The sequence below is a fragment of the Brienomyrus brachyistius genome, chromosome 17, assembly GCF_023856365.1.
Source record: "Brienomyrus brachyistius isolate T26 chromosome 17, BBRACH_0.4, whole genome shotgun sequence".
Classification (NCBI taxonomy): Eukaryota; Metazoa; Chordata; class Actinopteri; order Osteoglossiformes; family Mormyridae; genus Brienomyrus; species Brienomyrus brachyistius.
The window spans coordinates 18,425,995-18,452,990 of record NC_064549.1 but is presented as its reverse complement, the minus strand read 5'-3'; the positions used below and the strand labels follow the sequence as shown (position 1 = coordinate 18,452,990).

At 40.7% G+C, this 26,996-nt stretch overlaps 2 protein-coding genes across 14 annotated transcripts in view; one reads left to right on the top strand and one right to left on the bottom strand.

The window, feature by feature from the left end:
• mecom (MDS1 and EVI1 complex locus) overlaps positions 1-8,024 on the top strand; it is a 140,412-nt gene extending 132,388 nt beyond the window's left edge. For 12 of the 13 annotated variants that reach the window (XM_048982355.1, XM_048982359.1, XM_048982354.1 and 9 more), the window contains 6 exons: positions 93-170; positions 1,378-1,547; positions 2,050-2,194; positions 4,984-5,226; positions 5,916-6,087; positions 6,303-8,024. In XM_048982355.1, the coding sequence (XP_048838312.1) occupies positions 93-170; positions 1,378-1,547; positions 2,050-2,194; positions 4,984-5,226; positions 5,916-6,087; positions 6,303-6,419 (925 nt within the window). In that variant the 3' untranslated portion in view covers positions 6,420-8,024. The remainder of the gene's footprint in view (positions 1-92; positions 171-1,377; positions 1,548-2,049; positions 2,195-4,983; positions 5,227-5,915; positions 6,088-6,302) is intronic. The other variant, XM_048982356.1, reaches the window with a different exon arrangement.
• A 4,152-nt stretch (positions 8,025-12,176) lies between these two features.
• Positions 12,177-26,996, bottom strand: part of megf6 (multiple EGF like domains 6) — a 57,520-nt gene continuing 42,700 nt past the window's right edge. The window contains exons 16-24 of the mRNA XM_048981709.1: positions 23,483-23,668; positions 17,548-17,676; positions 17,312-17,440; positions 14,193-14,321; positions 13,949-14,077; positions 13,678-13,806; positions 13,234-13,362; positions 12,948-13,076; positions 12,177-12,653 (exon numbers count right to left, since the gene is read on the bottom strand). Coding sequence (XP_048837666.1) covers positions 12,604-12,653; positions 12,948-13,076; positions 13,234-13,362; positions 13,678-13,806; positions 13,949-14,077; positions 14,193-14,321; positions 17,312-17,440; positions 17,548-17,676; positions 23,483-23,668 — 1,139 coding nt within the window. The 3' untranslated portion in view covers positions 12,177-12,603. The remainder of the gene's footprint in view (positions 12,654-12,947; positions 13,077-13,233; positions 13,363-13,677; positions 13,807-13,948; positions 14,078-14,192; positions 14,322-17,311; positions 17,441-17,547; positions 17,677-23,482; positions 23,669-26,996) is intronic.

Genomic DNA, 26,996 nt, shown 5'->3' with positions numbered 1-26,996 from the left:
TGTTACCATGGATGCCCAATATATTCATGATTGAAAGTGCTGTCTATCTTTTGCAATTTTGTTCATGCCATAAAATTTGCCCTAACTATCAGATACTGTGGAAAGATATTCCCACGCTCTGCTAACCTGACGCGACACCTGAGGACACACACAGGGGAGCAACCATACAGGTACGGTGCTCACAGACAAACACATTCAGACATCATCAATGGCTTTACTTTCATCAGGGATAAACAGTAGGAATAAAGAACATAAATACTGAAAATATTGGTATGAATATGCTCGGACATTGCCCAACCATTAAAAATATATACTTATTTTAAGCAATGGCATTATCTTCTGTTGAAGCAGTAAATCCACAAAATCTCAGACACTCTCAGATTGAGGCCATATCCATGTGATACTGTGAAGAAGGGCAGCTTCCTGCACATTCCCCACCTTAAAAGGAGAAACTCAAGCCAGTCCAGCTGCAGTGGAAATCGTGTTTGGGGCTCCCAGTTCACACGTTCAAGGGTTGCACCCCCATGACAGGGCCTCATGCCTCACTCCATAAGCACAAATAAGTTCCTTTTTTTAGTAGTAGAGTAATCCATTAGTATCTACTCTGCATAGAGGTTGTCCCAGAGCATGTTGTCCATGCCTAGGAGAGCATTCTCAAACTATTCTGTGTGTTGTTCTATACGGTTAAAAAGCCTGAAACAATTATCATTCTGTTAAATAATTTGCAAAATGAAAAATGGTTGTCATAGCCAGGGTGACTAGAGGGGGTTTGAAGTCTGGGGAAGGAAGTTGGGTGAAAAATTGGGGTGATGAGGGTTGTGGGCAATAATCCAGGACCAGCAGTTGGAATAATTATTTTCTGTTTGAGGGAAATCTAAAAGACAAGTACAGTATAATCCCAGGGGTGCCCCATTGGCCACAGGGCATAAACATGGATACCTCTGTTGCTGGTGTGATAGACTAAACCACACATGCTGGCAAGGAATTAAAGATCTCTTCTGTTTATTGCAATTTTTCTGGAGATAGCAGAGGTTCCTAAGGGAAAGTCAATTGTGCAAGTTAATTCCAGAAGAAGAAAAGATGTAATCATGGTGTATAATTTTGCATGAAGAAACTTGGCTTTGTGTCTAATTTCAGAGAGTTAGAACAAAATTTGTTGCATGCTTGTTTTGAAAGCAAAGAATGTAATTTCTTTCTCCTGGCTAAAGATGAGAGAAGCCTGTTTTTTTACCTTCAGAAGATTTTCCATCATATCTTGAGAAAGCCAAGGAATAAGTCTGCGTCTGTGTACATTTGTGTGCATACATGTTGACATGCGGCCATGCATCTGCATTAGTGCTATGATGTCACACCATGACCTCATATCTATCTGCACAGGTGTAAATACTGCGACCGGTCCTTCAGCATTTCATCCAACCTGCAGCGGCACATCCGCAACATCCACAACAAGGAGAAGCCTTTTAAATGTCACCTGTGTGACCGATGCTTTGGCCAGCAAACCAACCTGGATCGCCATCTGAAGAAGCATGAGAACGGAAACCTCTCAGGTAAACGCTGCACTCTGGTGCAACTGCATAATATCTGTAGTCTTGCATACTCATACACTATTCACCATTTCATTAATATTTCATTGGAAACTCACCCTAGCTGCACTTAAGCCTAATCGACTCTTCAACAGTATGTATGTTTGTAATGTGCTACATGCCTCAAAAAAGTGTTTGATAAAAAAAAGGTATATGTAAATGTAAGAGTAGTGTTTGATGAGTAAGATAATTTGTATTGTTACAGATTGGAGCTCAGTTTAATTGAATGTACTAGGTGTATGCAGAGTATGTAAGAGATATATGTCTTACTAAGTGAATCGAATGGTTGAAATGGTGTAGCACATTGTCTCTATATTGCAATAAAAGAGTCAACCATTTAGTATATTCATTCATATATGCGAACACCCACTGTGCAAATTCAAAGGTGAAAATGTGCTACAGCCAGTATCCTGTTTCTTGAAAAACATTTCAGACCCCAGATTTAATATCCTTTTCATTTTGCTAGGCACGGCCATGTCGTCTCCCCAGTCTGAGCTGGACAGTAGCAGTGCTATCCTGGATGACAAAGAGGACTCGTACTTCACTGAAATACGAAACTTCATTGGCAACACGGGCCAGAACCAGCCATCCCCCGAGCAATCAGAGGAAGGGTGAATATCGTCACCTTTAGTGATTTACAAGAATTAGCACGCACATGCTCTGCAATGCTCTGCAAGAGTTTTAATGTTTTTTGTGGAAAATTATAGCAATACACTCCTCATATTTTTGAAACTTTCATGGAGGTGTGGAATGGTGGCTCGGAGGCTATGGATCTGTGGCAGCAATCAATGGAATGTCAGGAGTGATACTATTCTGTTGGGACCTTAAGCAAGGCCCATAACCTACAATTGCTTCATCCAGGGTATGATGTTAAGCTACATCCAGACCTGCAAGCAGGTCCCCCAACTTCCAGGGAAAATCTGGGGGTTAATTGCAGGATTGGCACTCCAGCTACTGGGAAAAAAAACTCACACCGTACCATTCAGAATAGTGTGGTGCTGAGGTACCAGCTGCCACACGGCTGCGCTCAGGTTATCATCATCCCTAAGGTGGTTTGTCATGTGGTGGGTTCTGGCAACACTGTAAAAACCCTATGCTCCTTACAGCTCTCTCTCATGCTATTCTGTACAAGTTAGGAAACAGAGAAGGGCAAGAGCCCTAGGGCGTGGCCATAGGTGGAAATTAGCGGGAGAACATTTCAAGCTGGATTTAAGGAAGCACTTCTTTACACAGCGTGTAGTCAGAGTATGGAATACCCTTCCTGATAATGTAGTGCAAGCTGAATCCTTGGGTACCTGTAAATCAGAGCTAGATAAGATTTTAACGACTCTGAGCTATTAGTTTAGTTCTCCCCAAGCGAGCTTGATGGGCCGAATGGCCTCCTCTCGTTTGTATAGTTCTTATGTTCTTAAGAGCTCCCATCTCAACTGTCAGGCAGCCTAGGTCAGCCCATGTCGAATAGATTCACAGTTTTCAAATGGCAAGCTAACAGTTGACACAGGCCAGATTTACTGTATGAGTCTGTAGTTTCATGTTGCTTTTGACAGCAGGACTCAAACAAATAGATGAGTCTGTAGGATGTGACAAAAATGTTGAGTGCTGAATGAAACTGAATACTCACAGCGTAAGTACTACAACAAACAACATTTCCAAAGAAACATACACTGACAAACAAAGGGGTAAAAAAGCAAACATATGTGTAATCACACTTAGACGCCTCCCGCCTCACAGTACCGACACGGCAAGGACACTCTCACATGCAAAAACACATCAAACCAACTTCTCCATTGCAAGTATGCAGGGCTGGAGGCTGAATGAGGAGATGATTATTCTCAAACATCACAGAGTCACGCAGCTTGAACATTATTCTGCAGCCTTTATTAATTAGCCTGTTGCCTGAGGAGGTTTGGTGTAAATACAAGGCAGTCATTGCGTATGACATTCAAGATAATTACCACATATGGATATATCCAGAAGTATTGACTTTTGGCCATACATACATATATTTTATTACTATTATATATTTTATTTATGTGTCTTTTCATTATTACACACTGATGAAACAGTGATGAACTTAGCAGGCCAAATTTTTACCTTGTTGCATAGTTTAATTCTGAAAGTAAAGAATGATAAAAATCTTAATTTTCTTTTGATTAAAAAAAACTTCTGAATTGAGATATCATGCAAGAAAAGCAAGTTCCAAAAGTGCTTCAAAAGAAATGGTTATGGAGGAGGGTACAGCCTTGGTCTCCACTGCTGAAGCAGCAGCTCTGTCTGCCCACATCTGGCTACAACATGTCTCTCAACAGGAAGTGGGCAGAGCACCTGGGTCGCGGGGGTGTCGTGTTTCCTCTCACAGCCCTGCTCTCTTGACGACTTTTGATAGATATTTTATCCCCAGCAAATTACCACATTTGAAAGCATAATTAGCAAATCTGTTTTCTTAATCATGGAACGCTCAGCTGGTCCAGGCCCCATCTTCAGCATCCTCTCCTCAAAAACATAAGCTGGCAGAATTTCCATGCTGGCAGCCCTTAACTTCTGCCACTCCATTTATCAAGCCTCTCCAAGTACTGAAACAACCGTGTTTTGATAAAAAAAGGTGATAGAGATTTCAAATGTGCCACATTATTCCTAAACTGTGTTTGCGAGTCATTGCAAGCTCAGCTTTTCTTTTACAAATAGATCATTTCCTGGTTTGATGGGTTCTCTAATCTGAGGGAGGACTGTGTTGATATTTTGATTTTATTTTCCCGTGGCGGGGGTGTGTTGGGGCTGGGGCAGGACTCTTTGTGCTAGCAATGGCATTTTTGGGAGCTGACGAGAGACGCCATGGACCATAATTAGTGAATCAGTTTTAGTGTGGTTCCAGATGATTTAACAAATGGTGGTTTCCTGCAGTGCTGAGACACTGGACAGATTAAGTCACTGTGAGTTTTGATAGCTGGCCTTTTTTCCCTCCGGGACTGAGAAAGGGCCGCTTGGCAGCACCCTCATAACTCTTCAACCAAATGGGGCTGTCAGCTAAATATTTTGCCTATTAGATGACTACAAGATAGTAGGAAAATAAACAAGACAAAAACCCAAGCGAAGGAGCTAAGTGCTGGAGCACAGGGTGTATGGGTCCGGTGCCCAGAAGGCCTTTGAATCTTAATGACAAATGGGATTACCGCTTCACTACAGCTGCCATGTTTTTCTCTTCCTCTCCTCATTGTTTTTGGTGGGGCGAGACACACTAAGTGTTTCAAGGAAGGCGTGGACAGCTGAATTAAACGGGGGTCACACAGAGAATTAGGATTTTACACGATAGCTTTGTGTGCTTGAGATGCATGGTAAAAGCTGATATGATATTACTGACATTACATTTAAAACCTTTTCTTATTTGGTCTGTTTATTGGAGGATGAACAGAAGTCAGTTTGAGGAAGAGAAGACTCTGCTGCCCAGCCAGGAGTCACATGACCTGGAGGAAGAGGAAGGACAAGAGCTGGACATTAATGAAGAGGAGAGGCGACATGATGATGCTGTGGGCAAGTCTGCAAATGAAGCCTTCCCCAGCCGCCTGGAAGATGACATCATTCACAGCGAAACTGAATTCGAAGAAGCAAATGAAAATGACCTGAATTTCAAGGCCTTCCCAAGGAGGTACCTGATAAATATCTAAGGCGGAGCATAAAGCACATATGCAATTGGTTTTTTATTTGCACTCCTAAACATCCATCAGTCCACCCATCCCTCTTCCAAGGTATCCAATATGGGGGGCCAGTTCCAGGCAGCATAGGACACAAGGCGGGGCACCACCCCAGATGGGATTTCAGCCCTTTTTAGAGCACACTTGTAACAATGAATTATGTAATAACGTCACATTATGTAATTCAACAAAATGTAATTAATTTTCATTACATAATGCAGTGTTATTATATAATGTGTTGTTACACACTGCGTAACAATACATTCTGTAAAAACACCACATTATGTAACAGCTTGACAAAATATAACAAATGTATAACCTGCATTATAATTTTATATTGCGACATTAACCTATCTTCATCATCATCATCACCATCAACATCATTATCATAATATCCAAAAAGGAGCATCCATGTGTTTTTGTGATAGATCACTCGCTAACTTATGAATGAGGTTACAAAGCACTTAACCTGGTAATTAGCTGATTAAGATGTGTTTCAGCTGGGAAATCTGCAAACTGTGTTGGATTGTGGTCCTCCCAGACCAGAACTGGGGAACTCTGCCCAACAGTCATAAGTACAACTCGAGGGCAAAGACTTGCTTACATTGTAGCAGTTTCAAACGGGTCATGATGGATCTTCCAGGTTTGAAGATGATGAAGACCAGAGCGGGTTCTCAGCGCTAGAGCATATTCACCACATTTCTAACATGCGCAAGATAGAGGAGAGTGAGTTCAGCGACAGCGATGCTGGCTTCATGAGCAGCCACCTCCCAGATGCCATTAAACCGCCACTCTACAGGAAATCCAAGTCCCAGGTAATCCCTTGCCCTCCTTTTAACATCTCAGGCTTTGTTATCATCATCTGTGCACCCCTGTGCTGAGCATAATCACAAAGAACTGTGTAACTGCCATGATGCGTGGTCATTCTGCTGATGGCTATGTCTGTGTATATCTGTGTCTTGCTGCTTGAACGTCTGTACCTCTCTTTCTTTTCTGTTCACGGCCACTCTCTCCTCCACCTCCTGCTAAGGCATACGCCATGATGCTGTCTCTGGCTGACAAGGACACCCTCCATGCAGCCTCTCATGCTTCATCTAACGTGTGGCACAATCTGGCCAGGGCAGCTGCGGAGTCCAGCCAAGTATGATAGACCCACATGCCGACCCGACCCAACCAGCTGCATTGGAGCGAACCGTCTAACTAACCACTGAACTGAAAGCCTTACACATTCGTATGGTGACCTCTCCCTCTGTAAACTGAAATCAAATAAAAAAAAAACAAAAGAACAAAATATATTGTGACCTTAAATGATTGCATTAAAAATGGTGAAGGTAATCGTGAAAAATGATAATAATAAGTAATTATTATTTATTGTGTTTAGTTTTAATGTTTTGCACAGCAATGGCAGCTGGTGATTCAAAAGACCAATATAATGTTAATGTAACATTGACATAACATTGCTAATTAGTATAAGTGCAAAGATAGGGTCTGTCAAGCTGAGAGTCTGCTTCAAAACAGAACTTTTAATGTTAACCTGAGCACTCCTTCTACTATTTGTGTATATATCCCCCTACAGAAGGGCAGGGGTCCAGGGGGATCCATTACTGTGTAGCTTTTAAAATGCATTAGAGTGTGGTTACCTTTAACGTCGGCTGAAGTACAGCTTTTGTAATACATTTGCAAAAGCTCAGTTAACAGAATGAATGAAAAAAATAAACAAACAAATAAATAAATAAAACTAAATAATAAATACATTTAAAACAACTTTATCAGAACACCAATTTTAAAAATCCTTTAAACTTATTCCACTGTATGTTGTAATAAGAGCCAGTACCACCGGTATCTGCACAATCAAATCATTTGTCTGAAATTGTCTAGAAATTGTTCAGTACTGCACTCTTTCCCAGCATACTTAACTTTCTGTGAACTGAAAAAACTTTTTAGTGGAATCAACTTTTTTAAAGAAAAAGTAGCAAGTACTAATGTTTGTTACCATTTAGTGAATGGCATCTATAAATCCAACCTCCTCCTATTCAGTCAATGCAACCACTAGATAACCTGAATGCTAGTCGTTGGCCACCCCATTTTCGTGTCTCTTGTCATTTTTAGACAATCATGTTTTACTTTCATTGTTGTTGATGTTATTGTTGTGTATGTTGGGAATTGTATTTATTTCTTGCTGACCTGTAGTTTGTTTACGGAATAGCACTGCTCTTATCCCAGTGTACAGGAGATTCCTCACTGGATTTGATTCAGAAATTAATGGGTTTGTAGATTTACAATACCATGAAAGCTGGGTAGTGTTACATATGGCATTCCCTCTGTATTCCTCTAATGAAAATGGTTGATGAAATAGATATTACTTAGGTTTTTTTGTAAGACAATTTATTGATTCAACTGTAAAAAAAAGAGTTAAAAATAGTAGGTATTATTTCCTCATAACCGCATGATTGGTCTGGATATAACTGTATCTGATATTTTTTACGGTTGTCTGCAAGCTTGTGTGATGTTCAGTCCATGTTAATCCTTTGTGCCAAACCTATTATAAATAACAGATTATATTCACAGATTTTCTTTCCCATGTTGAGGGACCAGATTTTTTCCTGTTTTGTTGTTGTTTATAATATCATTTTAAAAGTAATCAGCAAGTTGAGGTACTTTGTTTTAATGCTTTCTACAATGTAACTGTATGCATTTCAATACAATACTATGGGAGGAGCAACTAAAAAAATAAAGGACTACATTGTGGGAAGACTGGGCATGCCGCCTCACTGCTACATGGTTCTCTGTTCTTGGACTGCCTTGCTGTCTTTTCCACGACCACATCATTCAGCTTCTTTGTGAAATCAACGAAATGCCACTTGGTATTTAGCATAAGCCCACAAGTTGGAGAGGGAGACTCAATGTGACATTTGGAGTGGGGGCAGGAATATGCCTTTATTCAAGGCCGGCCACAGCTCCGCTGGGCCATGATGGATGAGGTAGGGAGGCACGATGACCCAGCTCATCGCTCATGGGCTCAATAAGGTTCAGATCTTGTGGGCCTCTCTGCCAAAGCCTCCTTCTTATCATTGCTCATGCATGTGGGCAGACATTGTCCTAAAAAACTGAATCCATTGTCAGTAAGATTTTGGGGGGAAGCGTAGTGGGGGGGGGGGGGGGGGGAGGGGGACTTACAGAAATTTACCCATACTGCTACTGTTTTAAAATTCTTATTGATGTTTAAGTTCTCACCAGCACCACTGTCACATTGCCCACTTGTGCTCAACTCTGCAGGGAGCTCAGCTTTGATGAGGTCAACAAAGGTCATACTATACTGATGAGGTCACCCAGACTAAGCAGCACTGGATTAGGGCTATCGATAAACAATGTGCTTTCTTACAGTGAAATCCTCAACTTAAGGTTGCAGCCTCTTACAGGTGTAAGGTCTCCTATAAGCATGCCCTGTGTATGTGGGCAAGCTTGGTATTTTCATTATCAAACTCCGTACTGCCAGATGTGTAAATCAGATGTTTTACCTTTTTTCTAAAAGTGACAGCCCACCTGTATTGTGCTGGATATAATTCATATTACTTTACTGGAAACCCTGAGATGCAAATGTTTTAGTTCCACAAAGGATAATGTAGAAAGCAAGAATTTTGACAGTTTCTGGTTACTTTATAGGTGAGTATCAGAGACTGATAGCTTACATGTGGAGGGATCAGGATCCCATAGCTGCCATTGTGTCAATTACATTACAAAATTATAATCAATAACATTCAAGAGCTGGCAGCAGAATCTGTGCGTCCATGTACAGCGGAATCAATTAGCCTCATTACCTCTGCGACCCCCCACGGGGCGTCAGAGCTCGGCCCATAAGTGTTAACAGTGAATTTTAGATTTGTGGAACTGATTATTTTAATAGCAGGGTGTTGTAGAAGCAGTCAAAGAGACAGAGCACAAACCCCTTTGAGAGGGGCAGAGTCCCTTACCTTGGTGGCACTCAGCAAATAGGGCATCTGGCAGGGACTCACCACAACGCATGTTCCACTGTCCCAGCTTCCATGGTGCAGCCTGCACTAGAGCATACATCACAGCCTGCCACACCACTACCCGGTTAATCAGAAAGAAGGGCTCCAGCAGCTGCCACTGCACACAATTGGCTTGGCACATATTCACAGTCAGATGTCAAGGGACATAGGCTCAGGAAGCTGGGGGGGGGGCAGCTGGGACACTGCAGAAATGCAGCTTGTCACTTCAACAGACCAATGGAGGGGGTAGGGGTACTGCAACATGGTTTTGAACATATTTTCTCCTGATTTTAACTTCTTAGCTGAAATTCCTGGTTATGTAATCACAGTCCAATCAGGGCTGCAGAAACATGCCAATCTTTGTTAATCAAATTGAAATCTGGGCAAAGTGGAACTGGAGGCGTTTACTGTATGAACTAAACAGTACTTCAGACAAGGTATTATCTACTCTGAGGACATTTTTATTAAGTTTTATGCCACAGTATAATAACTATAAGTAACTAGCCTAACAGTTTCGGTCAATGCTGAAAAATACAGTGTTACTTGGTTATTAAAGGACAGTTTATGATTACAAATATAGCTAAACGGAAAAGCAGGCGGACATCAGCACATAAGCTCATTATACCAATATTAATAACATATTATATTATAAAGTGTAGTCAAACCATCCATAGCTGCACTGACATGGGATGTGATATTTCATCAATACTACGTCAGAACAAACATGGTTTTCAGCAAGATTTTAATTAATGTAAAAATGTAATGCTTGCAGAATTTTCCATCAAACTGTATGCTGATTTTCAAATTGTGTCTACTATGCAGGTATACCAGATAGAATTGTCTTGTAAATTGCCTGTTAAAAAAACACTGAACTTTCATGTGTTAAATGAAGATAATGTAGTCTTGGGTTATTGTTGTTAATTATATATTTTTGTATTTGAAATAATACTTATTCAGGACTCACACTTCCCCTCTGTGTCGGCGCCATCTAATGGAGGAAAAGAAACTAATCCAGGTTGTTCAGAATAACTTAATAGAAGACAAGTCAAAAGCCTTCGTATGTCTGTTGAGTGGTGCACGTTGGTTTACATTGAAACCACAAAAGCACTACAGTGACAATGATGTTCCAAGATTCACACAATTCAAAAAAGACTAATGCTAAATATCAAACGTAGAGCCAAATATATTAAAGGAAATAATTTCACAGCCCACTCTCAAAAAATCCCTCTGTTCTACATATGTAGCTAAAAGCCCTTACAGTTTACAAAACAGAGTGTGGGAGAGTTCTTAGATACTTATCTGTTTGCTGGATCGGTATTTCAATTTGTTTTCCAAGGCAACAACCTAACCAATGGTGCGAGACTCGTAAAATGATTTTCCTGTGTTTTATCGGATCAACACTCGCTGTCTGTGTGAGTTCAAAAGGCTCTCTTGTCAGATCAGAGTTAACTGAGAGGGTAAAAGTTGCTAATTTGAGGTATGACACTGAGGTGATAGAAATGCTTGGCTGAAAGCACACGACTAATTACACCCAAAACTCCCAGATTGAATCTGTCCTCTCTGTTAGCACCGTACTAGTACGGTTAGTACCTCCCACTAACCCAAAGCTGTGTGATCATACAAATATACAGTATTGTGCAAAAGGCATAGGCTGTCAGAGGAAATGTTTAAAGCTATTTATCTGAGTGGTAAATGTACGTTTGCTTAGAACAAAAACACCAGTGATCATTACAGCACATGCAGATTAACAGTAAGACAATAACAATTAAAAGGAATATCTTCTGTTCTCCAAAAAACTCCTCTTCAGTTCCAAAACCTCTCCTCAGGGGTACCTCAGCCATACCATATATTTGTTGAATTTCACCACCAGCTCACTTAATTAATTAATTAATTAAGTTTAAAAAGTCAGCCAATTACATATTCATTAGCCTTATGAGGAGTGCTAGAATTCAACTAAAAAAATTAATTGCTGTATTGGGTGGTTTTCAAAAACACTGAGGTGACTTAAGGAGAGGTTTTGAAATGGTTAAGCTGACATGCTTTGACAGACATAGTTGTACACCAATGTGAAGATTATTTAAACATAATTTTCTTTGACTGTCTAAGACTTTTGCACAGTACTGTACCTCTTACTCTTCTGTACTGTTAGAAGTCTCTATGAAAGTTTTTGATGACACAAACATGAGGAAGAATGGTTTGACCACCCAGCACTGTGGGATAGATGGATTCTCTGGAGTTGTTTGACTAGAAACAGGTGTGTGTTGTCTAAGGATGAAGGCCTTAGTGATAAACATTATTGCAGAACATCTGTTGCTTGTCACAATACAAGGCTGGTGTGTAAGGCTGCCATCCATCAGCCCTGCCCTGTGTGCTCATTTCAGCTCAGTCATCAGTCACGGAGGATCCTGTCACCAAACAGGCCGAACCCAGGCACCTGTACAAAGGCCTGGCCACACTTAGCAACACATGAGTAATACCTCAGAGATGGCCTGTCTAGTGCAAGTACCAATCACCAGCTTGACAGGTGTCCCTGGATAACTGCTTCTTTCCATCTTGACCTCTCTTTCAGTTCTTGTTCTACTACAGACCCTTATTCTTCTTTCTTCCATCAAAGCTCAGTGAATGGCTGCTTTTGCCCCCACTTTCTCCCATAACCCCATACCCTTAGCCAGGTACATTGTACATTGACCTCCTGCTAATGAAAGTTCCTCAGTTTGGAGTGTTTGTGCTCCTGCTCTGATGAAATGCAGTGCCACCAATAAAGATCTTTCTTCTACCCCTTTGTTAAACATGTTAGAATGACAAAGAAACCTTTATTTTCAAAACACATTTTATTATGTGTTTTTTTTTATAACAACTCATCTTTTTCTTATTTAACATATTGAAAAGATGTACATTTACCATATATTTCCAGAAAAAAAGCAACTTTTTTTGATAGAATATTAGAAATTTCAATTCTATTCTCCAGCATTTCGGTCATTTGCATCAGTGGAAAAAACCTTCATCAAAAAAGGAAATTTACATGATCAAAATGCATTATACACACAAGCACATGGATGGTATGCATAAACTTGGCAAGAGAGGTCATCTCCACACTGCAATCACACTACGTGTATATGAACGTTATAGCCATTGGAGCAATTTGATTGGATATGTGAACTGTCTTGTGAATCCTGTGTAGTAACGTATCGCAGAAGCTTGCAAATTGTGTTGTCCTCTGGGTTGACGTATTCTTTTGCATCCCCCCCATAACTCCATTTGGCTTAGCGCTGAGAGTTAATCCCATGAGCTATTGCACAGAACTGCAAACGTAAGAGTCTTTTACTGCATGGAGCTCTGGGCACGTATGGGTTCAGGAGTTGGTTTTTCCTCTAGGAGAGAGCAGAAAAACACACTCACATTCAGATAGAAAGCACATGTGCTGCGCTGCAGAGTCTCTTGTGAGTTCAGCATTGAGAAACTGAGCTCCCTTCAGCCTTGACACCCTACGGTGCTACAGTTAAAATAACCATCAGCAACTAGAATTATAATTGAGAAAGACATGAAGACTGACACAAAAATAAACAAAACCTGCCTCGACATTTTGAACCTGCAGCTGTCAATCAGAAACAGCCTGGGCTGGAGCAGAGGTATCATTGTTCTGCTGACAAGCTGAACCGGGTTACCTTCCGTACAGGTGGGTCCTATCCAGGGATGAGGGCACACGCAGTGGCCAGTCGAGGAATGACAACGGGCATGGTGGCTACACTGGCACTGCAAAGAGCAGTCGGGTCCGAAGCGACCCTCTCCACAGTCTGTGGGAAATATGACCAATTTGAAGTTCTTTTTACACACAAGATTAATTCGGCCAAGCATGAATTAAGCCTGAATGAATTTGAGAATTCTCAATATCACCCTGTTTTAAACTTAGAGTACATTTAGAATACAGAGTTACACAACAATGGGTGGCACCTTTTTCACACCGATTTCCGGTCATCCCAGGAGGACAGAGACACTGTCCGGTGGCTGGATGGCAAGGGGCCCTACCCTCACAGTCGCAGTGGTGCTGACAACCCTGTCCAAATGTACCTTCTTTGCACACTGTAGAAACAGGGGTTAGCAGAGCGCCTTCCACACATTGTCTCCTGATGCATATGACACAAAGGGGCACTAAGTATACCAGATGGCTTATATACATGACTCTGGAAATGTCTGTTTCTGATCAAATGGCAGAGTATGGTCTCTGTGCAACACTGGAGAAGAAAACTTATTACACACCTTAGAACCCACCCAGTCTAAGTGCATAGATAGTGTTTTCTTTGTATTCCATAGTATGAAATGCCATCTCTTAACTGTATATGCAGTGTTTTACTGTACAGTGTTATTCAATATAATGCAGATTTGAAACCAACTCACTTGTCTGACAGTGGGATCCGTTGAAGCCCGGCCGGCACAAACAAAGTCCAGTCACATGATCACACGATTCACTGTTTGTGCAGTTGCATTGCTGGATGCAATTTTTTCCAAAAAATCCAGGTGGACACCCTGGGAAATGACCCCACCATTGGGAAAAGGGGAAAATAATCAGAACCAACAGGCTCAATTCAAGAACAAGAACAATATTTCACAGATAACTGTCCCTAAGATCCAAGGACTGTTGGAGGGTACGGGCCTGAAATGCACGCACTATGTTGACAGGAGTTGCCATAGTAGCCAGCTTTGCAGTGGCAGAACCCGTTAAAGCGGTCACAATCTGCATCGTTTTGGCACTGGCAGTCCAGTTCACAGGTGGGCCCATATTTCCCAGCAACACAACCTAAAACATAGAAACATTCTGTAACACACATGGAAGCATACTAAAACATGTCATGCTGAAAAAGAAAGGCCTATCTACACTGTTACCCATCCATCCATCCCTCAGCAGTACCCACCTTTCTCACAGTGATTCCCAGTCCATCCCAGCCCACACCTGCATGTCCCGTCATGTGGGTCACAGGCAGCACCATTCCAACATGCACACATATTCAAGCACTGTGCTCCATAACGCCCCCTGGGACAAGCTATGGCAATGAGAAGGCACAGTCAGGTGTTTCAGATTAACATTCATTTCCATATTTCCATGCAAATCACACCTGCACTTGAGCCCACGAAGATAAAAACGTTCATAACTGCAATGCAAAGTAGACCAACTTGGTACAGCAATAGCAGAACTATAAAGAAGGCTGTTAAAACGATGGCATTGTATTCCCCGGACAGCCCTGTCACTTGTTCCACCCATCTAATCTATACTGGATGGATCACCTGGAAATGTTAAAACTAAAGCTAGTGCTAATGCTAATGCTGGCAGAACCCTGGGTGACCTCCATGGGATTATCAGCGAGCTTCATACTACTCACCCCGCTAGCTGGGGACTGCAGTAATGTGTCGTTAAAATCAGTTTTGCCCAAATTTCACTAGAACATTGACTTTATCACATGAAGGGAAAATGTTAGATCTTTTATATACAGTCGCTCCTCTACTTACAAACTTTGAACTTATGAACTTTCAGACATACGAACAAAGAGGACTGTAAGTCCAAATTGTGTTCGTTGGGTGCCGATTCTGCCTAATATGACTTCTGGCCGCTACTCCCGCCGCGCAGCAGCGTAGCATGCATACTCCCAGCATTCTAGTTCTTTGTACTTGGGTATACCCTTAAAATGATGTTGAATAACGACTTACGAACATTTCAAGTTACAAATGGCCATTCGGAACATATCTCATTCTCAAGTAGAGGAACGTCTGTACAAACATCCACCGTGCATACAATGCTGCACCTCCTCCACCTTGGAAACTCAGACCATATCTCCATCCTCCTGGCTTCAGCCTACAGACTCATGCCAAAATCAATCAGACCAGTCTTGTCAGGGTGTTGCAACTGCACTTAAGACACAGAAACAGCAAACCCTGGTTCTCTGCAGAGCTGAGCACACTGGTGAAAATCAGAGATGCTGTCTACTAGAGCCCTGCATTGGGACTGGGCTCCCGAAGGAAATCTCGTAGGAGTGGGCAGTTTTAAGGTTCCGTGCGCGGCTAAAAATAGACAGCGGGTCCCAAGATTTTTGGCAGAAAAGAGAATGTAACTGATGTCATTTATTTTGTGTTATATATTCATGTTTGTTCTGAGCCATTGTATTAAATTGTGATGTTCAGCTAGTTTAAATGTATTTCTTTGAAATAAGGCTCAGGGTTCTCTTCTGTTTTTAAGCTGCTCTTGTTTGTTTATATTTAAATATTTGTTGTATAGGTTTGGTTATTGTTTTTTTAATAACTGCAGATATCTGCACATCTGATTAGTTTTTGGGCTCAGTTTACATTTATTTGCGATTCAAAGTTGAGAGATTTTTGTTCAATTTGTTTTATTTATTTAGTTCTTGTTCTATTGGAATAAAACATTTAATGCATATAAACTTATTTCATCATACAGTATATCCGTTAATGAGTCTGCGGGTGCGAGCGGGATTGGACAGAAATATTGCGGGAACGAGCGGGAGTGACAGAGACAGATAACGGGAGCGGGCGGTAATGGTCAGAAATTCAGCGGGAGCGGGATTTTAAAAACAGTCCTGCGCAGGGCTCTACTGTCTACAGGTCCAGAGATAGACAGGCTTATATTATAGCCAGACCCAAACCATCCCAGAATATTAAAAAGGAAAAGTCTGCCTACACAGAAAAAATCTATAGGCACTTCATGGACTGAAAGGAGACTTGGCGCATGTGGCAGGGCATTCATTCCATCACTGATTACAAGCCAACACTTCAGGCCTGCAGTGAGTGAGTTTGTGAGTGAACAGCTGGTAGATGTCCTCACAGACACCTTCACTGCATCCCTGAGCATCCTTTATTGTCATCCTCAATGACAACTGGCCTGTAGCACTCACACCCATTATCACAGGGGTCTCAAACTCCAGTCCTGGGGGGACAGAGCCCTGTGTAGCTTAGTTCTTTCTCTGTTCCATCATAAATGATTCAGCTCAAGAGCTGTGTGGTAATTAGCACAAGGAGTTGAATCAGGTGTGTTAAATGAGGGTGAACCAAAAACTGTGTAGGGCTCCGCCCCCCCAGGACTGGAGTTTGAGACCCCTGCATTATCAAGAAGTGCTTTGAGAGGCTGGTATTGAGGCACCTGAAGATACTACTCTCAGGCCAACTAAACCCCCTGCAGTTCACCCAAACTGGACCACAGTTGATGCCATCTGCACTACCCTCCACCTCACCGTCTCACACCTAGACAGAATAGACTAAGTAAACACGCTGTTAACTGACTTCAGTTCAACACATTCAACACAATAATCCCATAGAAGTTGGCAGGGTAATTGAACCTGGACCGGCTTAATGGGATCAAGTTCCAAAACTGGCCTTTTTTTGATATCACTATGCAGCAGTGGTTGGGGTGACCTGTGTCAATAATCAGTTCCAGTTCCTCATCCATACAACACCTGCACATAGTTTGAAAAAGATCCACCAAATGGTTTTTGAGTTATTGTCTTAACAAGCAAAGCATTTGCGGGGGTGGCAGCAGACCGGTAATAAAATCATACGTATCCACTATAGAGTCCGGGGAATACAATAATCATGCTTTATTTTGTAATTTAGGAACTCTGTTTGTTTATTTGTTATAGTGCTAAGTCCTTTGACACAGAACCTGAAAAATGGAGCTACTTTTCTATAAACATAGGAACATAAGCAACAACATGTCCACTGTTTGTGGCTGACAAGGGCTCATAAGGAGCTCTGCAATGGAAAATGAGACTTGTACTCCTATGGAAATGCTGATAAACAGCAAGATTATGGATGCAAACTTTGTTTCTGCCTTACATGCAAATAAATCAAAAATGATAGGCCTTCACTGAGGATATTTAGGCTAAATTTCAGTATCAAAACTTAAAAAGAAATGAGTTCCTAGCTGACACAGTAAATTTCAGTTTGTCAAACAATATAGCAATATTTTACAAAAGTTACTTTTCCTTCTGATTTGATTTACTTTAATGTCCTGTTTTTTTTTCAGTACCATGCTGGCAATGTCGTCCTGCTCGGCCTGGAGCACAGGTACATTTTCCAGTCACTGGGTGGCACTGTTCTCCATTCCCACAAAAACAAATCAGGCCACAGTCCTGCCCATAGCGTCCAGGTGGACAAGCTGTGAAACACACATACAGACCATGCATGCAATGAGGTTGAATATAGTCGTCTGAATAACACAGTGCTTGGCAGGTATTGATTCCTGTGGCATGCTGACGCTCTCACCAATACTGCAGTTGGCTCCAAGGAATCCTGGCAGGCACTCACAGGTGCCTGTGATGGTGTCACAGCGCCCCCCGTTGGAACATTTACATCTCTCCTTGCAGTGTCGTCCATAGGTTCCTTCATGACAGGCTAATTGGGAAACATAAATTGCCAGGTGCAATTACTTCTGCTGTCCATTGCACTGTAAAATAACCGTATACTGCCAAGGACATATAAGACAACTAAGTTCCCAGCAGATTCCATAGTAATCAGCAGGAGCGGACTGGTAGGCGGGGCCTGGGCCCCCCGAAGCGACGTTGACGGGCCCCTCCGACTACAATCCTCACATGTATGCAAAGTATTTGTTACACTTAAGGTGCTGATGCCATACATATTGTATGGGCTGGTGATATGCTACTTTCAATAATAGTAACAATAGATACTTTATTAATCCCCGTGGGGAAATTTTTATGCCGCTTTGTAGAGTAAGGTGTCTGCGAAGGGCTGCCAACCGCAGCGGCACCCAGGGAGCTGGGGGTTAAGGACCTTGCTGAAGGACCTACAGACATGCTGAGGCTGGGTTTGAACCGGTGACCTGCGGATTATACGCAGACAGGCTTAACCCACTGAACCACACACTGCCCTCTAGCTCTCATTTGTATGTATAGAATTCCATTATGGCGGGAGTAAAATAAAAGCATTTTTGGGGCGTTCGAACGCACCCAGGAGTCCTCTAGAAGTGGAAGGTTTCTGAGTGAGGACAATAAATACATCTCAAATCAAAGGTATGAAGGATCAGTGACCAGGAAGTGTACAATTTGGTCAATTGCCTATTTGCATGTTTGAATATTTAACTGCTTACATTGAAGTTGAAGATTAATTGTCATTGTTGACACACACTGCACAACAACAAAATGTGTTCTCTGCATTTAACCCATATGTGACAATGTGACATAGCAGGGTGTAGCTAATTCAACACCTGGGGAGCAGTGCTTGGGAGCGGTACCTTGCTCGGGGTACCTCAGTGGTGCCTTGCTGGGTGGGAGTTCAAACCTGCAATCTTTCAATTACAAGTACGTTTCCCTAACCATTAAGCCACCTCTGCCCACTACATGTGTTACCATTTGAAGGAGTCTGCAGTAGCTTTTCTTGTGAGCGAGTGTGAGTTGTGGTAGGGAAAAAATGACGCAGTATATAGGGATGGTACGGGGCAGAGTAGTTAGCATTGTTGCCTCATACCAGTGTCTGTGTGTGTGTGTGTGTGTGTGTGTGTGCATGAATGGTGTGTATGAGTGCCCTGTAGTGGGTTGGTACCTTATCTTGGTTGTCCCCAAAGCCCTGCATAGGGTATAGAAAATGGATGAATGATATAACATAAGAAATTTACAAACGAGAGGAGGCCATTCAGCCCATCAAGCTCGTTTGGGGAGAACTTAACTAATAGCTCAGAGTTGCAAAATTTTATCTAGCTCTGATTTAAAGGAACCCAGAATTTTAGCTTGCACTATGTTAACAGGAAGACTATTTCATACTCAAACCACATGCTGTTTAAAGAAGTGCTTCCTCAAATCCATTTTAAAATGTTCCCCCACTAATTTCCACATATGGCCATGAGTTCTAATATTTAAACTAATATTGAAGTAGCCATTTGGCTGAATAGCATCCAGACTTGTTAGAATCTTATATACCTGGAACATGTCCCCCTTTAGTCTCCTTTGCTCAAGGCTGAACAGATTCAGCTAAGCCAACCTCTTTTCATAAAACATTCCTCTAAGACCAGGAATCATTCTCGTCACCCTACGTTACACCATTTCCAAGGCAGCAATGTCCTTCTTAAGGTATGGTGACCAAATCTGCACACAATATTCTAGGTGGGGTCTTACCAAAGAATTATATAATCGTAGCATCACCTCCCTTGACTTAAACTCCACACACCTAGATATGTAACCCAATATCCTATTGGCCTTTTTTATTGCTTCCCCACACTGGCGAGAGTGGGACATGGAAGCATCAACATACACACCGAGGTCTTTCTCATAATCAGCTACCTTTATTTCCGTGGAACCCATAAAATATCTGTACTTTATATTTCTGCTCCCTGCATGGATTACCTTACATTTATCTATGTTAAATTTGTTAAATATCAGCCCAGTCGTAATTAAATCAAGATCACGTTGTAGCCTCTGTGCTGCAAGATCAGTATCTGCTACACCACCCACCTTGGTATCGTCTGCAAATTTAACCAGTTTACTGTATGTATTGGTGTCAATATCATTAATGTAAATTAGGAACAATAGCAGTCCTAAAATTGAACCCTGTGATACCCCACTATGAACGCAGGCCCACTTTGACATTGTGCCTCTAATAACTACTCGCTGCTTCCTGTCTGTTAAGCAGTTTTCGATCCAAGCTGCTACAGTTCCTAAAATCCCTGCAGCCTTGAGCTTAAGCAAGAGCCGATTGTGGGTGACAACATTAAAGTCTTATGGAAATCTAAGTAGATCACATCGTAGGCCTTTTTGTGATCAACTTCTCTTGTAGCTTCCTCAAAGAATTCAAGAAAATTAGTTAAACAGGATCTACCTCTCCTAAATCCATGTTGGCTATCCCTCAGAATGTTATTTCAATCCAGGTAATCTACCATTTTCACTTGGATTATAGCTTCCATTATTTTTCCAGTAATGCTAGTTAAACTGACTGGCCTATAGTTTGTTGTATTACTTCTATCCCCTTTTTTGAATATGGGTGTTATATTAGCACACTTCCAATCAGAAGGTACCACACCAGCAGATAACGTTTTCTGGAATAGTAAAGTTAAAATTTGGTTAATAATATCCCTCATCTCTTTTAAAACTATAGGTAAGATGAGATGCCATCAGGCCCCTGTGATTTATATATTTTGAGCTTAGCGAGGCTTAGTAACACATCAGCCTCAGTTATACATATATTGGTCATAGATGACGTTGTATTCGTACTAAATGGTGGTAAGTTACTTGTGTTCTCTACTATGAACACCCGTGTAAAATAATCATTAAACTCATTTACTATATCAATTTAATTTTCAATTATAAGGCCCTTACTATCCTGCAAATTAGTGATTTCAACTTTTAGAGCTATTTTGGAGTTAAAATATTGGAAGAAACTTTTATTGTCATCCTTAGCCTCTAATGCAATCTTTCTTTCTATATGTATCTAATGTTGTTTTTAACCAAACCTGTAGACTTAGATACTGCTTTATTTTGAAATCATTAGTTATTTTCCATTTGTGGAACAGAGCCCCTTTCCTCCTGACTTTATTCTTAATTTCTGTAGTAAACCACCTTGGTTGTAGTTTCCTATATTTAGTTTAGCTGGAAACAGGTATGAAGTCCTCTTGCACTTGCAACAATGAGCTTTTAAAAAATTCCCATGCCTCTTCAACCATTTTGCTATTTAACTCCATCCAGTTTACAGTTTCTAGTTTCAGTTTCATAACATTAAAGTTAGCCTTCCTAACATTGTATACTTTTGTTTTGGACACTAAAATTTACCTCAAATTTAACTATGTTATGATCACTACCGTCCAGTGGTTCTAAAACCTCTAATTTTCCAATCCTGTCCTGGTTTTATAGGAAACAAGATTAAGAAGGGCTTCTCCCCTGGTAGGGGTATTAACAAACCAAGTTAAAAAACAATCCCGTACTAATTTCACCATCTCAAGTTCATTTACGGAAGAACCAGAGACTGTGTCCCACTGAATCCCAGGTAAATTAAAATCACCCATAACCACTACGTCATTTTTATTATTCATAATCCTGATATTGTCATATAACATTCTGCTTTTCTCTGCAGTTATTTATATAATATCGGAAGTGTCTGATGAAAGTCTCTAAATCATTAATTTTGTTTCTAATACTCCTAGTATTTAGATACAGACTGCAAAATTCTTAAATTCACATTTAATTGCAATACTGCATCCTGCTGCTTTCAACCGCAACTCAAATTCAATTTGAATTCAGGATTCAAATTACAATTTCAGAGCCATTCTGAATTCAATTCTGAATGATGCACAACCCTGATTCAGTAAAATGTAGTAGAAGGGAAAGCGGCCAAGGATGTCAGTATAGCAGTGATAAGTAATGAAGGCAGAGACACAAGCACAACAAGTTTGCCTGCTCCTCATTTAGACACATACATGTTTGCACAACATACTAATAGACTTTTGTTTCTATTAAAAAAAGATTGTGGAAATTTGATATATACACAGAAGTGCTCTGACATGCACATATACACCATTTCAGAAATACACATTTGTTTCAAATTTAAAGATAAAACAAGGAACAAGCTGGTTTTCATGTAACCACAGCATTTAGTCAAGCAGTGTGCAACCCAGATAAGAAACTGCACTAGACTATGTGGGTAATTATGTTACTGTTATTAACTGTGTCTGTGTTCCAAATCATTATTTCTTTGGGAGACACAACAATGTCTGTTATTTTACTTGCCAATTTCATATAGCATTTATTAGATGGTACGTAAGATTCAGAAAATAAATGTTTGAGCAGAACAGCTGTTGTTAGTAAACCATGGTGGAGGTCCATGCTTTCTGGTGACATAATGGCATGGCAGAGTCCTACTCAGCCTCGGGCAAGTTTCACTGTCAGCGCCCACCTCATCCTCCCCCATCCGGCAAACTTTACTGCCCAGATTGACTTGGATTGTCTCGGATGGTGCACCACACATGGCTCTCTGCATGCTACTTGCATCAAGGGAAGGCGAGTTAATGCCAGAGGTTCAGTGAGCTGCCATCCTGTCAGAAAAGGCCATCCCAGCTGGCCCCCTATATCGCCTAACACATTGACTAGCACTAGTCCTACCCAAAACACCCCAGAAAAAAGATCAGAGACCAATGTCACATCCACCAAAACTTCCCATACAACTCCCAAGACCACCCATCAGGGTAACAGTAGATTGAAGGAAATAAGCCAGCATGTGTGCAGACACCGCCCAAGCTGCTCATGCTGTCTCTGAATGGCAGTCGGTGAGCCTGAGCTTCATCATCACTAAGGAGAGCTGTGTGCTGTTCAGCTGACCTCCTGGTGATACCTCACCAAGAATGCAGAAATAACAACAGGCAGTACTGGGTTCCTCCTTTCCTCTGCCTTAAAAGCATGGCTAACGGTTACCTGCATACCCGGCACCCACTCTGTTCCTGACCAGCCTAAGTGGCAGGGGTGCCACCCTGTCACAAGAGTCACCGTGATGACAGATTGAACACAGACACTGAGTCAGACACCCTACATAATGGACAAGATAAAGTTCTATTTTGACCTGTCAGTTTCACCAGTAATTGAAAACACTACTTGGGTTTTCAGCTGGCCTTGAATATCGGACAAAGAAACAGACACTTTGTAGTGTACAGTCATTCTGGAAACTAATTCAGGTCGACCCAGCTGTGCATCTGTATTGGCAACTAACACGGTCACAGACGCCCCCATGGTGCAGCTGCAAGAGCTGCTACAGTTGTGCTCAAACTGCCCACTGGGTCACGCTGGGAAAGACAGAGTACATGTGCAAGAAGGAGTGCAATAAATGGGGAGTCACTGGCAAAGAGAAGATTTTAGAGAAATTAAACATAAAGTACGCAATAGGAATAAGGTCTTTCAGAGAAACCCAAAGCAACGGACATTGATATTTCAAGCATTTAAAAGAGACTTCAGACAAATCATTTTTATCCTAAAAATGTTTCAAACAGCATTAAACTTTAATTTTAAAACTACAGTAAACATATGGATGCATTTACCACGAATTTAACCCAATTAACCAAGTGTTCTTCAAAGTTAGTAATCCACTACCTCTACTGCAAGCATCCTGAAAATGACATTCAATATTTCATTACTCAGTTAATTGTTTGCAAACACATTTGAAACATGTTTAAGCAGATGATGCTGCGATAGGCTGAAAGAAGTTGCCTCACACCCATTTTTAATGATGTGGGATCTGTCCATACCCAGAATGCACTGGGCTCCTGTCCAGCCAGGCAGGCAGAGGCAGACTTCTGTGATGTGGTTGCAGTGGGCACCATTCCTGCAATCACACATCTGGCCACAGTCAAGGCCGTAAAAACCGTCCGGGCATGTTGCAAGCCAAGATAAAACATCCTCTGGTTAGGACTGGATGCCTCGCAAAAGAGATGGAAAAGAAGCCAAGTTCCTGTAGCATGTCTACCACCTACCAGAAATAAAATATTAAACTGCACTCCGCTTCACTGTTCGTTTTGCGACGCGTCAGCATTCATTAAGTGATCTCATATCCCACATCTGCGGAGTGTCCGCACCACATGAAAGCGGCAAGACAAAAGGCCAGCCCCTTCAGGGAGAGAGGGGTACCAGCAGTAATTGGAACACCTGCTGAGCCCAAAGAGCTGTCGTCAGAGTCCAGGAACATGCCTCAAAACAAAGCCAGGTTACTGTGTAAATGGCATCTGTTTCAGTTGTGCTGCACTCCCAACACCTAAATCTGTTTTCTATTTTTCTCAGATAAAATCTGGTGGCAAAAATGCTTTTTCATTATCTTGCTGTAGACAGTACAGATTGTACAGAGTCTGCACAGGAGCCTGCACTGGCTGATGTTAATGTGGATTTTCTTCTAAATGATGAAGGTAAACATGTGGTTCTCACCAACGCACTCAGGGTGCTTGTTTTCATAAGTGATGAAAAAGATCTGAAATTCCAAGAGTGAAACAAAAATAGTGGTTAAAGAGTAGGGAAAATATTAACCACATCCCTGTTTACAGTTGGGAATATAAAGTATAGACTCTTTCCGGTCCTTGGATGTGAGCGGTAATGGCCTTGATTTTGGTAGAGTGACCGCAGAATGCAAAAGTCTGGCACAAGACTTCTGTCTATGACAGGGCCTATGAAACATGTAGCTCCTCTCCCATACCGTGTGCAGTCTGATTTGCATATGTAACCCCTCTCTTTTCCCCAGAATTCCTTTGGATCTCTCTAGTAATGCCTAAAGGAAATAGTTTTTTTCTATTAAAAAGAAAGATGCTGCAATACTTCCAGCTGTTTCCACAGTAAAATCACAGTAAAATGTATAATCCTTATGATTATGTACAGTGTATATGTAAATGTATGCATTCTTATGTGAATGTGTGCGCAGCGATATATTCCTTTATGCATATATGTATGTCGTATATGTCTTTACATATATGTCCTCTGGCTGGCTGACTGTCACCTGCAGCAAGTCTTTCAATAACATCAGTGGATTGATGTAATCTGGAGATGGCAAAGATTACAATTCATTTAAAGCATTGTATAAGTATTTGATTGACCTAGCTTTAGCTTTTTACTAATCTATAAACAGTAGATTTCACAGACTAATATCACTCTGCTGCGTTTTACATATACAGAAGAGACATAAAGTACTATTACTTGGATGAAATGTTATGTTTAATTCTATTCTATTCTATTCTGTATTTATTTTTTCTTTTGTAAAATATAAACCATGTCTTAAAAGAACTTAAATTTAAATGTAGCTGAAATGAATAATAGCACTATACCAGTTAAGAAATAATATCTCAACCATTTAAATAATTCACTCAAAAGCTGATCAGTTCATCTAGTATGCATTTAAATAACTTTCCCCAACATGTATTTATAAATTTTATTCAGTTTTGACTTCCTCATATATAGCAGAAGTTCTACATTACAGAACTTAGCAAAGAACAAAGTAGCACAGGAAAACTGTAATACGCTGTAAAGCTACAGTCTTAGCATAGGCAACCACGTACCCTAAAACTCATTCAGGGTTACATTTAAACAATGTATCCAATTAAAAATGTTTACAAAAGAGATTAGAAATGAATAAATAATAAATCAATACAGCTTAAAATGTATATATGACGTTTTACAGTGGCATCTTATTTTTTAATCCGAAATGCCTTGATAGCCAGTGATAGCCTTAAAGTGCACGTCCATAAGCAAATCAATTCTTGAAATCGTCACTAGAGGGAATATAGGGTTAGCATTGATATTCATCTCTTGGATCTCTGCAAAAATTATTCAAACCTTCTGATAAACATGCTCCTTTGATTGACCACTCCTATTTTAGACAATCATAGATAATCAAAAAATAGATTTGCACTACAAGTCACCTAAAAGTTGCGTAGGTGCAATAGTTCTGCTTCCTCAGACTTCCAGGATTGGAGGGTAAAATATCTATGCATAGCTTTCTGTGTACGGTGACAGATGAAGCTCTAATGACTACAGTACCAATACATATACTGGCTTGGATTTAGATTGCTACATGAATGCTGCTGATTAAAACAATAAAATAATCCAATCTAAATCTATATACTGTACACTTCTGAAAAAACTAAATTCATTTCCCAGAATGTTCTTCCTTCTCCATCCAAAGTCCACAAACATCCTATGCAACTTTTATGTAAATTAATACCCCTAATTATAATATCGGAATATGAAAAAGAACTTTTGGATCGTCCCTATGGCCTTCAAGCAATAAAACTAGTTTATAACCTCAACAAAATGTCTAAATTTAGCTAAATATTATTTACATGCTTAAATATAATAATGCAAATATATTTAGTGTAAACTAGTCACTTCCTTCTCCCTATATATATATATATATATATATATATATATATCCTACTAGTACAAATTACATATGAACTTTCCACTTTTTCAATTTATTTTCTTTTTTGATTTAGTTTTCCAGCATATATTGATGTGAACTTAAACATAAAATAGGGGTGCACTTATTCCATTGTAGCACCACTACAATTTTCCTCTAGATGGCAGACTTTCCACAGAAACAGAAATGAACCTTCATATAATAATGACTTTTTACTATAAATGGCATATACCCATTCTCCTCTGTCTGCTAGGGTTCTGTAACACACAAAAGGGTGGAGTGCTCTCTCCGAGTCGGGGAGGGAGTCCTTCCCCAAGTGGAGTAGTTTAAGTACCTCGATCTTCTTCACGAATGAGGGAGAAGGAGTCTTCGGAATAATTTTTTCTCTAACCTGTGAAAATATTGGGTTTTGAATAACTTCCAGCCCCTCATTCTTGAAAAAAATCAGATGCTATTTTAATACTAACTGTACCAAATATAAACACAAAGTCCCATGACAAAAGGTGACCATGCTGCTCTCAAGATTGTTGGTGGTACTGTACTTTAAAATGCATGGTGTTCGTGTTTGCTTCTTTCTGGAGGCTGTTCATTTCTGCGATGTTGACTTGTTGCCATTTATGGATCTGACTGTATTTTCCTAATACTATTGGGTGGCTGTGCAGGTTTGTTCTGGCTACAGGTTTTTGAAAATACATTTTTTTCTAAGTTGACAAAATGGCCAATTGAAAATGCTAAAGTCAGTCCTTAACATTCACACTGATGCCCTTGCTTAGCCTCGGTGCCCTGTCTAGCTCTCATCCAGTGAATTAAAATCATACAAGAGCTAGGAGAGA